Source organism: Dysidea avara, chromosome 2 (assembly GCF_963678975.1).
Source record: "Dysidea avara chromosome 2, odDysAvar1.4, whole genome shotgun sequence".
NCBI lineage: Eukaryota > Metazoa > Porifera > Demospongiae > Dictyoceratida > Dysideidae > Dysidea > Dysidea avara.
Genome location: NC_089273.1, coordinates 8596669 through 8612479, shown reverse-complemented (window position 1 = coordinate 8612479; position 15811 = coordinate 8596669). Strand labels below are relative to the sequence as shown.

Genomic DNA, 15811 nt, shown 5'->3' with positions numbered 1-15811 from the left:
GGGATACAGTATGCATATGATTGTATGCTTATGTAGGTATGTGTTCACTCGGATTTCCTATTGCTGAAAAGAAGAGTGGTGGTAGATAATTATTATGTAACTCTATAGTGTGTTTGCTTGATCATGATCTGGCTTCAGTGCAAATTTGAAGGTTATAGTTTATTGAATTGAGGCAACTAAAGAAGGATTCAAATGGATACATACAAATATGGTATCATACCATATACTATAAAGTATAGCTTTACTTTATAGTTGATAAGATCTTATAGACTTGCATGACTGTAAAGGAAAGGGCGATCTTCCCTATAGTACATTTCATGGCTATAGGATACTTTACTGAAATAATAATGATGAATAGTTTTTGTTTAGTCTCCTAAGCTAGTGATACATCAACTCTATGTCTTCTGTGTTCACCCTCCAGTACCCAACTGGCAAAGTTGATAATAAAAATAAGAACAGAATATGCAAACAGGATGGGGTGTAACTTTATTATGTATCTTACTATTGTGTAAATTACAAAAGTGGTCCCCAGCTACATGCAGGTTTGAATGGCATTAAATGGCTTTAGAAGTGACTGCAGGAACATTGTCATATAATTTTGAGACTTTCATCAAAGAGAATCAGTATGAGTATCATGCAACTGTGCCAATTATGGTGTGTAATGAGACCTAAAAATGTGTACTTTGTAAGTGCTAAATATCATCTGCCACTTTTAAGGGCTAGCTAGCTAAATAGCTACAATACAGTAACTGTTACATGGTTTTTAGGTGTTGGTATCCATAATGGAGAGTCCTTTAGAGTCCTATATAGATCATCAGGACAGGACTTCTAACTGACTCATGAACACTTACACAAGCAAATGGGCCAATACTGACATTGATGAAACTTAATTGTATCTAGTTAGCTACCTTTACAGTAGCAGCTCAGTGGCGGATCCAGGATGGGGCATTTGGGGCAAATGCCCCCCCCCCCCTCAAGAAATTGCATACAAGATCGAGATACTCTAATAGAGCAGTCAATTACTCTAATAAAGCAGTCACAATGTTCATGAGGCAGTGTAGCTTACCTATGAAGCTACAAATAGAATTTTATTTTACATAACAGACGTGATATAGTTGGTAAGGATAACTAGCTATTATTGTTGTGACCTTTTTTTTTTTTTTTTTTTTGGTCTTCAACTGGTTTTCAGCAAGTTTTTTTTTGGTCTTCAACTGTTTTTCAGAAAGGTGCCCCCCCTCTTTCGAAACTCTGGATCCGCCCCTGCAGCTATGTTGTATTCTGTTCATCAGAAGGAAATAATTGTTTTATCCTTTCTAGAAGGTTACCACAGATGCTGGTTGTAGTTTCTAGTTGTCATAAATACTGGCATTTAAACATCCATTTAGCTAAATGCACCGTATAGCTTCCTACACAGTGTCAGAGAACATGGTGCCACACAAGTATCAGGTAGGAGTGTATAGCTACTGAGCTGAGTCATCAATCTCTAGCTATTGATCTTGTATGGATTTGATCATGTAGCTACATAGTTATACTAGAACGCTAACTAATTCCAAAAGATCACAGTGTTGAATGGATAATACAGGGGGTTTACACATCTTGTAACATTGAGTGCAAAATTTAATGTGTATGTGCAGGAGCTTATAAGTGCTGAAGCCGCAGAAGTAGAAGAAAAAAATCCAAATGTTGTGCCTTCGGCACTTATTAGCTTCTGGTATGTGATACCAGCATGCCTTGATGATGTATTTAGATATGTAAAGTTGGAGCTAACAACTTATCTAGCTACGTAACTAGTTGATGACTGTAGACTTAAAAGTAGCAATAAATGCAAGGACAATAAAGATATTATGCTTCACAATATTAGTATGTTTCATAACCTATGATACTTTTTTACTTATAGATTTTTGCTTAGTTTTCTAGGCTACAGTGCTCTATATTCTGTGATCACTGTCCAATGCCTGACACTCAGTACTGGTAGTAACAAAAATAAGCACAGGCCATGCTAACAAGATAGGGACAATACAGTGTATACCTTTACTATATGTTTTCCTATATTGTGTGAATCACAAAGTAGTCCCAAGTTATGAATAGCATTAAAACTTGATTGGCTTTAGCAGTGACTGCAGGAGTGTGATCATGTAATTTGAGACTGTCATCAAAGAGAACCAGTACGAGTCTCAACTGTGCCAATTATGGCATGTTAATGAGACTGAAAGTGCCAAAAATTTATTCCAATGTGTACTTTGTAAGTGTGAAATTTCACCTGCCATTTTTAAGAGCTAGCTGGCTACCCTTCACTGATGACATTAAGGTGTTGATGTCATCAGTACATGCAGGACTTATTAAAAGTATCTACTGTTTATATGAACACTATAACAAGCACATTGACCACCTACACTGTAGCTAGTACGTAGCTACAGTTCAGTACAATTACATGCATGTTGATCTGTTTATTATAGAAGGAAATTATTATCTTTATTAATTCTGATTGTCGTCTGTATCTTTACCACATAAAAAAATAGCCACTGACTTTATAAATGTCTATTTAGCTAAATACATCGATGGCTTCCCATAGAGCATCATATAACTACAGGTTAGGAGTAGTTAAATATGTGTATCATTTACAACTGTAGGTGTGAACCAAGCATTTTCAGGCTCACGTATCACACATCAGTGTAACTAAACATTTGCTTTCTAGTGTTGTAAAATCCTAGTCTGCATGCACTATCCATATATCATCAGTACACTAATACTGTATGCATAACTACATCACCTACATGATTCCAATCCAAGAAAGCAGTGGTGGAGGAAGGTATGAAAAGTTGGGGGGGGGGTGGGCTGAGTATAGCTATTGTGGCTATACATGCACAGTGCGTGAAGTGCATTCAGAGCCAATATTCTTAATCACAGTAATACTAGATAAATAGTCATAAAGCAATAATAGCATTACTATAATTCAGCATTAAATTCTTGAGCTATATGCCACTACAGTGACCCTGTAAGCAGCGTATACGTTGTTGATCACGTGATACGTCTATGACGTCACAAAACACATCTCTGCCCCTGCTTTTTGAAAGTTGGGGGGCTTTTGCCACTGTAGCCCCCACCTTTCGCCGCCACTGGAAAGACCAACAACTAGAGATGACTCTTGAACATCATATGCATATTATATAGTCTCGCGTAGCCAGACCCTTTTCTTTCTTTTGTGTGGGGGCGGGGAAAGAAAAGGGTCTGGTGAACATAGTATAGCATCGTCGTTGGGCTATCCCGAGGTTGTGGGGATTCTACTGCACAGCTTCCGGATTGTTGTTTGGTGCAAATGACGTGTTCTGCTGCATTTGCGTCCTGTTACCATAGATATTTCAGTAGTAGCTATGGTAACAGGATGCAAATGACGCATATATTAGCAAATCATGTCATTCGTGCCAATCAACAATCCGGAAGCTGCGCAGTAGAATCCCCACAATCTCGGGATAGCCCAACGACGATGCTATACTATGTTCACCAGACCCTTTTCTTTCCCGCCCCCACACAAAAGAAAGAAAAGGGTCTGGCTACGCGAGACTACATATTATAATCTTTCAGCCAGTGTAGCTATAAGATTCCATAAAATAGGTGATAGCTAGCTAAATACAACTATTGCTGTTTTATAGTCTACAACTGCTTTTGCAATGTAGAGTCTACTCACCTCAGCTACCCTTCTGTCAATGTGGTTTAGCAAACCATAGTTAGCTACGTAGCTAGCTATCTAAACTAATAGCTAGCTACTGTAGCTATCTACACTTGATACGTAGCAATATCTACGTAGCTACCTTCGGGTATTGTAACATTGAATACTACATAATTAATAATTATACAGTGTAGCTTAATTCGTAGCTACTGTACATCTTAGACTTGGTCTGACAAACAGGTTGAAACTGCATGTGCAACGTGAACAGGGGTTCCCAAATTTTTAAAATAGTGCCTTGCAATAGCTTGCGGTTAGGCCACTCCAAATAAATTCTCTGTTTCCCGTCCTGGACTCAGGCATATATGCATGCGGGCGGGCGGTCCATTTCCATTATTTCATTATAAGATTGGCTAGCTTTTCAAGCCATTATTTGCCTGGCACTCCCAAAAAGGCTGCATAAAAGCATGCTTAAGCTTGTTCCTTCCTTTGTAAGTTGCAAAAATAACTCAAACATGAAGTTTGTGCTGACTTGATAGCACTGCTGACACGTGAGCTGACACTGTTTTTACTGAGCCTATCAGTATGCAAGAATAACCGGAAAATAATGGAAGAATACGGAATAATGGATATTTGTGACCGGATTTCACATAACAAGGCTTCCACACACACAAAATCAAACTTACGTTTTTACCAGAAATGGATTGCTGGCCTAATACACTATCACATTCCACACTGTACTTCCTTCGGGACTGGCAAGTCTGGTTTCTGTGGCAGCTTTCTTCCGACCCTGTCAAAGCCACGAGTGGGAGATTGGCGCCATTGAATGGCCATGGCTTTGTGATGATGGTGTGTAGTGAGCTGGGACTTCACAGAGAGCTCACCAATAGTGTTCTCGGTCAATTTGGAGTGATTTGAGGGCCATGGAGAGCCCAAACTTGGCCTCTGGATTCCAATCGTCTTCTTACTCCATTTTATACCCGTATATTAAGAATACCATCCACCCCCACCCTCCCACCCTATTACTATCACCTGTGATATTATTACCCACTCGAGAAAAGCTACCCAAAACAGGGCTAATTTTGGATATCAGAAATGTATACACCCACTCAGTGATAGCTAGTAAATAGATGCATACTTGGTGCAAATTTTGTTTGCACAGCTGTAGGCACTGGGAAGTTATTACACAATGATTACTTAAAATCGCCATATCTCCTAACGAAGTTTTGTGCGTCGAAGCCGGGTTTTGTCAAATTCAGTCACATTTAGAGCTGGCAGTAACCAGATGCGGGCGGTGAACGGGAAACAGATAATTTATTTGGAGTGGCCTTATAAGTGGGCGACACTCCCATAAAAGAGTATGGACGGTGTTGACCTGCGGATTCTCAAGCTAAATTTCTCAATTGTGTTAGCTAAGCTGGTGAACGACTCAAAGATAAAGAATTATTAATCGGAGTTGGAACAGGTGATTATGTACAGTAGCTAAATGTATGATGTGCGTACTAGCTAGCTATGTAGCTACTAGGCTAAGACCAAGTTGCAGGAGCTGCAGCTGCCAACGAATGGTATCACTGGCAGACTTCGAGGTAGCTACAGTACGTAGCAGCATTTTTGTGTAGGTAGATAGCCGGATCTGAATCTGCAGGATTCTGCTGCGCAGTTTAGCTTGAGGTTTAGCTTCCTTGTTACGGTTTGGAGAAATAGCTAACGAAGCCAGGCTCTTCCAGGCCAACCAAATGTTTTGACATACAGTAGCTTGATCCCCAGAATCTTGAGACTAGCTACAGCTCGGACTACAGAGCCATAGTGGTATAAGGCTGTATCTACAGGCTGTATGGCAGAAAAATAATTAGCAACATTATTTAGCAAGCCTTTAACTGAAAGGAGACCAGTCACTATAATAATTATCCCGGCAGCTTTACTTGAATTTGATTATGTTGTATAGTGTATGCTTGTTTGTTCAGAACACAGCTGAAAAACAGCTTAGCTGGCCTGTTCAGTAAAGAAAAAATTTCTGATGGATCCTATGGAATCAGGAATTGTGTCCCCATGTAGTTAGCTATAGTCGTACATTAGTCAGGCTAGTCAGCTACAAGAGCATGAATCGGATACTCTTGCTTGCGAGTTCAACCTTAAAATTTCATCATTATAATTATAACTGTACAATACAGTTACATATGTATTGTGGAAGATGTTGTAGCTATAGCTACGTAGTACAGGAAAAAGTCACTTTGCCTGAAACTCAATAGCTATGTTTTAGTTAACAGGTCACATGTACAGCTAGTATACAGCTAGTAAAGTAGATTAATGGTGATTTCAGTGAAGCTTTGGCATTCAGCAAAAGTGGGTACAGAGTTTAATGATGCCATATTGCATGAACAAATTAATTTATTCACAATGGCTTCTATTATCATAAACAGGTGAAGGTGATAATGTAATAGCTAAACCACAGACAAATTATTGATTGTTCAGGTTCAGCATTTGCTAAGTTTCTGCAGTCAAATATTTCGTAGGCACTGCATGTACGTATTAAGCTGTAGATGCATGGCTTACTAGTCCAGATGATATTATTCTTGATGATATTACTTGAGATGATATTACACAAGATGCCATGAAAATAAACTGGTCTGACTAAGACGAGAATCATGTGATCGTCACACTAATACAATGATCATACTTCAGAAGTTTTTGATCGTCATACTACTTACAGTAAGCGACTGCAGCCATAGCTACCATCAATTTTCAGTGCAAGATCAGTTGAGGACTATGTCAAAACTTTCCATGCCTATAAATGTATCTAGTTGAAATTAAATTTTGAATGTGCTATGGAACAACATTAACATTAAGGTATCCAGCAAGTTTCAAGTTGCAGAAGACAAGTTGTCAAGGAAAAGTTGTAAGACTGGTTTTGCCAGACTAGATCATGTACATAATGCGTATAGGTCCAGAGAGAGAGATATTAATGGACACTTTGTGGTTGATTTTTGTATGTGTGCATATAGCTATGGCCAGCCATTTTTCTTTGTACCTAACTAGACCATTGCTTGTCTACATAATACATTATTGGACAAGCATGTATCCAGTTCAATCAGTTATCTCAAATATGCAATCTCAAGTGTACACAGCAGTTTTCACACCTTAATCCTGTGATGTTGTGTTTCATGAAAAACTTCAAGTTGGTCATGAATAATTTACATGATTAAAACTGGAAGCTCTTCAACACCTGATGTGATAGGACTTCAGTTAACCCATTTAAACTCCAACAAGGAAACCATTAAGATAAATCCTTTGAAATGAGCACCCAGACCAAGTAGCGGTATTGAAGCCTCAATGACCTCTAGCACTTTACATATGTAATTAAATTTCTACACCCATGGAAAACATTGTATTAGAGTCCTACAATGTATTCTGTGTCATGAAGACTTTCTAAAAAAGCCAGTGATGTCTGTCTGGTTTGCATGATCAATAGCATTAACTACATCATGTGAAAACTGAATTGTGTTTATTACTTTAATTTACTTGAATGGCTTTATAATTCGTAAATGTGTCCAATGTAAGTATATGGGATAGCCAGTACTATAAAAGTATTATAGTTGGATATGTTTAGTCATGGTACTTAAAGTTTGACCATTAAGGCTGGGCTATGATATGAGCAGAAACATGTTAGTTATTTTACTTTAAAGTATATACTATTTTAAGGTTTCAAGGGCAGTGCTCCTTGATGTTTAAAGGTATGTAAATATTTTACAGCAGGGGACTTGTTTAGTTAGCAAAGAAAAAGAAGATAGAAAGGAATGGCATTTTAGTAAGAATTATGGGAAACACTGTAGGCCATTGGTTGAGGTTCATCCCACCTACATACATACATAAGTAATCAAGTAAGTCATACTGGAGTTAATCATACAACTGTATGTTGCAGTTTAAGGTCAACGCTTTGTATCACTGTGTAAAAATGTGTTATAGAGAAGCTTGTCATTTTGATTATAACTGTTAGAAGGTGACAGGTCTACAGTGACGTCAACTCTGACAGCACTAGTATGTCACATCATGATAATAAAAACTCACATCTAAACCAACAATGCCATGCATTCTAACTGCAACTTACAACAAAGGGGACCAGTGTCCTCCCTTCACTTTTGAATAGCCTATGAGCTTGATATACTGTGTTATTATACTGTGGGGTCACTGGGGTATGCAGATTTTTGAAAATGTTGAACGTTTTACATGCTGGCAAGCAAATATTGTTATAACAGTTGACTCCTAGCATTTATAAATGTAGCTTCACTCGTTGACATTTCTGACAACTAGATAATATTGATAAAATTTTATGAAATTTCAAGTTCAAAAATGGGTCAAACCTTGTGTTTGAAAAAGGTACATACCTTTTCACTAATCCTTTCACATAATAATAATTATTATTGTCAATAACATTTAATTTGTAAATATCAGGGAGCACACAATGTCAGCGAACAACCTTTTGAATCAAAAAGATAGTGCCAAGCAGTTTACTGATATCCTTTCTACTGAGAACCAAACTCCTGAAGATGTGAAAGGCTCACAAGTTCATGCAAATAGTCCACATGCCATAAATGCAGCTGAGGCTCTCAATGGAGAACTGGACTGTGGTGAACCAGTGCCTGAACACTTGGCTTTGGAAATGGGTAATTATAATAAGAACATTAGTGATGAAGCAGACAGAAAACCACCCAAACCAGAGACAGCTTTCACTAAGGTTGGAGCATTAACACAAACCAAATCTATACAAATACCACCTTATAAATTCATGCAATTTATTTAAGTGATGCATGTATTAACAATTACTGCCCAAACAACCATTTATACTGAGTCCTATACTGCTACGCAGTCCAGTATGCAGATAGCATCACCACTCCACCACTTAAAATTACCTTTTATTCCTCTGAGATTTATTTCAAATAGTTTGCAGGGAGACTGCAAGTTAATTATTGCCTGGCTGTGCAGTGTGTGAGGTAAAAATAGTGTTAAAAACAGCACAAAAGAAGGTAATGGAGCATGCATAACAGGTGCCTGTTTTATTAGGCCACTATTAAATGATTTTCTATTTCTGCTGCACTAGTTACAGATTTAACCATTATTTTTCTGAATGATGAAATATTCACAAACTTCAAGAATGTTTATTAAATCCATCATCATTATGTAACTGGGCCTGCAGAAACAGGGATGCATACTTATTAAAGCTTTCATGATTCATACCGTTTTAATGCCTTTATGCTATGACCACAATGTTACTGAATGTAAATATTCTATTCCAATACTAAGATATGATCTATTGTGTGATGGTACATAGTTTGTGCCCACATAATCTGTTTTTGTAGGCCTGGTTACATATATGTTTGCAGAATGTTATAGAGATATTGAACTGACTAGAATGTCAAACTGAACAGCTGCCACTGTGTTTGCTGATAAACTGAAGCAACATCTGAAGTGGACTAGTATATTGTTGTGGTTGACGCCGACCCATATATGCAATGTGTTTTGGACAGTAAATTGTACTATGAACTATGTAAAGCAGTATAAAACACACTAGAAATGCTGCACCACATGAATTATAGCTTGTGTAGAATAGCCTGCTAACCATTCAAACATGGAGTGTTCTGTAAACCCTCATTCTGTGTAAACCTGGGTTGTGTCACCAATGCTGGTACTTTTATCTTCATTCAGCTAACAACTGGGGCTATTTTGTTTTTCAGAGAAATAAGGATTCTTAATTAGTTTACAAGGATACCTTAAATATCCTGACCTCAACAGGCTTCTGTACATTTCAATTTTCTTTAAAATTCTGTGGTTGTTTACCATACTATATATCCTAATAAACATTATGTATATGCTACCAAACCTACCCTACAGGCTACAAATTTTAATTAACCCACAACAATAACATTAAATCATAACACCTCAAATATAGCTGCATAAGGTCAAGCTTTAGTTTGCTCAAGTTTTATTAAAATGCAATTAATCTGGCTATTCACCAATTAAAGTTTCCTCCCTCTACAAACTAGGGCTGAAATGATCATGGTTTTTTAGTATTCGAGTACTCTCTAGAATTAACAGTCGAGTACTCATGAATACTAACTACCTATTAGTCATACCCATTAGACATGTTTTATACTGACTTTAAGCAGTTTACAGTTTTTTCGAGTAAAGACAATCTAATCCAAAACAGCCAAGCTGTAAAAAAAGTGTGCGGCCCTGAGAAAGGCTATGGTGAAAAAAGATGTGAAATTCAAGGTGGCGGCCAAGAAATGGCTGTGATGGTAGGTTAATGGTAAAAATTTTAATAACGACAACTCAGGTGAATTTTGTGCCAAGACCAAGCGGCACCAAATTCACCTGAATTGTTGTTATTAAAATTTTTACCATTAACCTACCATCACAGCCATTTCTTGGCCGCCACCTTGGATTTCACATCTTTTTCACCATAGCCTTTCTCAGGGCCGCACACTTTTTTTACAGCTTGGCTGTTTTGGATTAGATTTCACTTCTTTTTACATTTGTATACCCCAAAGCCGGCCATGCTTTTTAACCTGTCATTTTTTTCTTTACTACAGGAAGAAGAAAATATGAAGCAGGGTGATTTCTTTGTAGCTGACCTCTCTGCAAGGTGATCCTTCTAGCTGATCCCTCTACCGGATGAGTTGTTTGTAGCTGAACTCTCTACAGGGTGATTTGTTTGTAGCTGAACTCTCTACAAGGTAACTTCTTCTAGCTGATCTTTCTGCAGGGTGATTTGTTTGTAGCTGAATTTTCTACAGGGCGATTTGTTTTCAGCTAAACTGCTGAACTCTCTACAATGTAACTTCTTCTAGCTAAACTCTCTACGGGTGGCTTGTTTCTAGCTGATCTCTCTACAGGGTGACTTGTTTGTAGCTGAACTCTCTACAAGGTGATTTGTTTGTAGCTGAACTCTCTACAAGGTAACTTCTTCTAGCTGATCTTTCTGCAGGTTGATTTGTTTGTAGCTGAATTCTCTACAGGGCGATTTGTTTGCAGCTAAACTGCTGAACTCTCTACAATGTAACTTCTTCTAGCTAAACTCTCTACGGGTGGCTTGTTTCTAGCTGATCTCTCTACAGGGTGACTTGTTTGTAGCTGAACTCTCTACAAGGTGATTTGTTTGTAGCTGAACTCTCTACAAGGTAACTTCTTCTAGCTGATCTTTCTGCAGGTTGATTTGTTTGTAGCTGAATTCTCTACAGGGCGATTTGTTTGCAGCTAAACTGCTGAACTCTATACAATGTAACTTCTTCTAGCTAAACTCTCTACGGGTGGCTTGTTTCTAGCTGATCTCTCTACAAGGTGACTTGTTTGTAGCTGAACTCTCTACATGGTAACTTCTTCTAGCTGATCTTTCTACAGGGTGATTTGTTTGTAGCTGAATTCTCTACAGGCGATTTGTTTGCAGCTGAACTCTCTACATGGTAGTTTCTTTGTAGCCAAACTCTCTACAGTGTAACTTATTCTAGCTGAACTCTCTACGGGTGGCTTGTTTCTAGTTGATCTCTCTACAGGGTGACTTGTTTCTAGCTGAACTCTCTACAGGGTGATTTGTTTGTAGCTGAACTCTCTACAAGGTAACTTCTTCTAGCTGATCTTTTTACAGGGTAATTTGTTTGTAGCTGAATTCTCTACAGGGCGATTTGTTTGCAGCTGAACTCTCTACATGGTAGTTTCTTTGTAGCTGAACTCTCTACAATGTAACTTCTTCTAGCTGAACTCTCTACATGGTGACTTGTTTGTAGCTGAACTCTCTACAGGGTGATTTGTTTGTAGCCGAACTCTCTACAAGGTAACTTCTTCTAGCTGACCTTTCTATAGGGTGATTTGTTTGTAGCTGAATTCTCTACATGGTAGTTTCTTTGTAGCTGAACTCTATACAATGTAACTTCTTCTAGCTGAACTCTCTACATGGTGACTTGTTTGTAGCTGAACTCTGTACAGGGTGATTTGTTTGTAGCTGAACTCTCTGCAAGGTAACTTCTTCTAGCTGACCTTTCTATAGGGTGATTTGTTTATAGCTGAATTCTCTACATGGTAGTTTCTTTGTAGCTGAACTCTCTACAATGTAACTTCTTCTAGCTGAACTCTCTACAGGATGACTTGTTTCTAGCTGATCTCTCTACAGGGTGACTTGTTTGTAGCTGAACTCTCTACAGGGTGATTTGTTTGTAGCTGAACTCTCTACAAGGTAACTTCTTCTAGCTGAACTCTCTACAGGATGACTTGTTTCTAGCTGATCTCTCTACAGGGTGACTTGTTTGTAGCTGAACTCTCTACAGGGTGATTTGTTTGTAGCTGAACTCTCTACAAGGTAACTTCTTCTAGCTGAACTCTCTACATGGTGACTTGTTTGTAGCTGAACTCTCTACAATGTAACTTCTTCTAGCTGAACTCTCGACGGGTGGCTTGTTTCTAGCTGATCTCTCTACAGGGTGACTTGTTTGTAGCTGAACTCTCTACAGGGTGATTTGTTTGTAGTTGAACTCTCTACAAGGTAACTTCTTCTAGCTGACCTTTCTACAAGGTGATTTGTTTGTAGCTGAATTCTCTACAGGGCAATTTGTTTGCAGCTGAACTCTATACATGGTAGCTTCTTTGTAGCTGAACTCTCTACAATGTAACTTCTTCTAGCTGAACTCTGTACAGGATGACTTGTTTCTAGCTGATCTCTCTACAGGGTGACTTGTTTGTAGCTGAACTCTCTACAGGGTGATTTGTTTGTAGCTGAACTCTCTATATGGTAGTTTCTTTGTAGCTGAACTCTCTACAGGGTGATTTGTTTGTAGCTGAACTCTCTACAAGGTAACTTCTTCTAGCTGGTCTTTCTACATGGTGATTTTTTTGTAGCTGAATTCTCTACAGGGCGATTTATTTGCAGCGGAACTCTCTACATGGTAGTTTCTTTGTAGCTGAACTCTGTTCAAAGTAACTTCTTCTAGCTGAACTCTCTACAGGATGACTTGTTTCTAGTTGATCTCTCTACAGGGTGACTTGTTTGTAGCTGAACTTTCTACAGGGTGATTTGTTTGTAGCTGAACTCTCTACAAGGTAACTTCTTCTAGCTAATCTTTCTACAGGGTGATTTGTTTGTAGTTGAATTCTCTACAGGTGATTTGTTTGCAGCTGAACTCTTTTACATGGTGGTTTCTTTGTAGCTGAACTCTCTACAAAGTGACTTCTTCTAGCTGATCTATCTACAGGATGACTTGTTTCTAACTGAACTCTCTACAGTGTGATCTGTTAATAGCGGAACTTTCTACTGGGTGATTTGTTTGCAGCTAAACTCTTTGCATGATTGTTTCTTTGTAACTGAACTCTCTACAAGGTGACTTCTTCTAGCTGATCTCTCTACAGGATGACTTGTTTCTAACTGAACTCTCTACAGTGTGATCTGTTCATAGCGGAACTTTTTACTGGGTGATTTGTTTTCAGCTAAACTCTTTGCATGATTGTTTCTTTGTAACTGAACTCTCTACAAGGTAACTTCTTCTAGCTGATCTCTCTACAGGGCAATGTGTTTGTAGCTGAATTCTCTACAGGGTGATTTATTTGAGCTGAACTCTCTACATGATGGCTTATTTGTAGCTGAACTCTCTATTAGGTACCTTCTTCTAGCTGATCTGACTACAGGGTGATTTGTTTGTAGCTGAATTCCCTACAGAATAACTTACAATGTAATATAACTGAGTAAATTATAAATGCAGCTGAATGCTTTATTAGGGTGACTGTTCTATTAGAGTATCTCGATCTCGCATTTGCTGCACCTAGTTGCCTTTCGAATCATAACTCAGTGATTTGTAATCCGATTCTTCTGTACTACTGCAAGGACTTTCTATGATGATTATTCCAGCTACATACTGATTTTCAGCTCGTTGCTCTAAGCGGTTTGCCTGGTAGATACGAAAACTAATAGTTTTTTTATCGAAGTGTATATTTAGCCGGTACCTGTTTGCAAACACTAACGGCTATTGTGCCGGCACTAGTAGGTTGCCCCGAGCATTCAACTTTAGGGCACGCGTCTAGTAGGTTGCCCCGAGCATTCAACTTTAGGGGATGCGAAAAGTAGTTCCTTAGCGTTAGGGGTAGGCTAGGGTTCAGCTTTGGTTTCAGCTTCTTCACTCTTGTTATATATAGAAGTCACTTCAGTCGGATGTTTATAACGTAGAAACTAAATAATATGACTAGCTGCAGCACCTGTGGTATAATCGTTACAAACATTGCTTATGAGTACGGATGCCCGGGTTCGAACCCTCGCTTAGACAACTTTTTTTTTCGCTTTCTTAGGTTTTTTGTACAATTTTTTTTTAATGCACGTAACATTCTAAGTATTATACCCTCCACTGCCGGCAAAATAGTGTATCCAGTACCGGCTCTATATAACCTGCCTTTTTTATTCATAAAAATTGATCGCGTAATTTTGACACAGGTTGGGTTTCGTGTCATATCTCCATGGTCTTTATCCCGATTCCTTTCAAACCACAGAAAGGCACTCCTACGATGGTTGCTCCATCTACATATCAATTTTCAACTGATTCTTCCAAGGCGTTTACCCTGTAGGCGTGACAGACCTTCGACCTTATTTTACGCAAATAATCGGTCATAACTCCGTGAATGTTCATCGGATTTCTACCAAAGTTGGTACGGAGATCCGCCTTAATGAGCCCTTTAAGTGTGCCAAATTTCGGCCAAATCCGAGCACGCATTCGTGTTTTATGGCGAATTTTGCGAAGTGTGCGAAATGAAGATGAAGAAGAAGAAAAAAAACGAAGAAATTAAAACGAAATTTTGTTCGCTCGTATCTCGGAAATGGCTGGAGCGATTTTCTTCAAATTTGGTATGTAGACTACCCTAACTGGGCGGCACGTCTCCAGCAAATTTGGTTCCAATCGGATAAGGGATCACAGAGCTACATAGGTGTGAAAATTGCGTTTTCTTTCTTCCTGTTAATATACTCACGGTGTGGCGCGCCGGCTTCTTGGGCCGCACGACACACTATCGTGTGTCTTGATGATACACACACTGTATTAAAGTACAGATGCTAGCATTCCTGGATAGAAATTATGCCAAACAAACTCTATAGCCTTCGTTGTGCCACTTCCTGATGGCAAATGCATCATGTGAGTTGGGTCATGTAATATTAATGAGTACTTGGGTACAAATTTTACTGTTCGAGTACCAAAATCCTTAACAAGTACTCGAGTATTTGCAGTATTTGGTTCAGCCCCTTGTAATTTACTAATAGCCAGCTCAGCTTGTAGGTGACTTTGATAAGTAGCATCACATGCTTGAGCACAAGAGGAATCACTTAATCAGGGCTCTCTGCCAAATATCATCAAGAAAGGAGATGTGCCAATTGATGTATGAGTTGTACGTAGTTATGTAAGCAAAAGTACATTTCTCCCAGTGGTATTCTTGCTTGACATACAATCCAAGTTTTTTTATCTATCAAATCTTTCTGCCATGCTGTCTCCTTGTGGAAATGGCTCAACTGTTGAAGTAAATTAGGACTGGTGACTGTAACAGATAGCATTTCAAAGTGGCAAAGGCATGCTCACGTGCTTGGTTCCATGAAAATGGTGCAGTTGGACAGCAATACCGGCAACTTTATTGATGTAGTATCTGTGGTAAGAAGCCAATCCAAGAAATGAACTCTTTGCAAATTGCTTTGACATTGTTAGGGGTTGGTCACTGTGCAACAGCTTGTGTTCTTTCTGGATCTGCTAGAAGATATATACTGAATACATTGACATTTGCTACCTTTAAGGTAAGTCCAACTGATTGGAATTTTGAGATTTAATACTTGACACAAGTGGGCTTCATGCTCAGTGTGGTCTGCAAAATGTCATCAAGGTATAGGACAACAAAGGGAAACCCATGAAGAACATCATCCATTAATTACTGCTGAAATGATCCTGGACCCAAATGACATGCAGCAAATCTCATACAAGCCCATACTCAGCTCTGGGAAGAAGGCAGTCTTTGCCTGGTCATCAGCAAGACGATGTACTAGAAAGCTGCCAGTAATCACATCTTAATTTTTCAATGTCAAAAATATGGTTAGGCAGCCAGCCATTCCACAGGGAGAAGGAGTGGGCATGTATCTTGAGATGT

At 38.7% G+C, this 15811-nt stretch overlaps 1 protein-coding gene across 1 annotated transcript in view; it reads left to right on the top strand.

Annotated features, from left to right (window-relative positions):
- Nucleotides 1-4992: 4992 nt before the first annotated feature.
- The window catches only part of LOC136246554 (transient receptor potential cation channel subfamily A member 1-like), a 32930-nt gene continuing 22111 nt past the window's right edge, over nt 4993-15811 (top strand). Inside the window, exons 1-2 of the mRNA XM_066038053.1 lie at nt 4993-5129; nt 8114-8396. Of these exons, the coding sequence (XP_065894125.1) occupies nt 8124-8396 (273 nt within the window). The 5' untranslated portion in view covers nt 4993-5129; nt 8114-8123. The remainder of the gene's footprint in view (nt 5130-8113; nt 8397-15811) is intronic.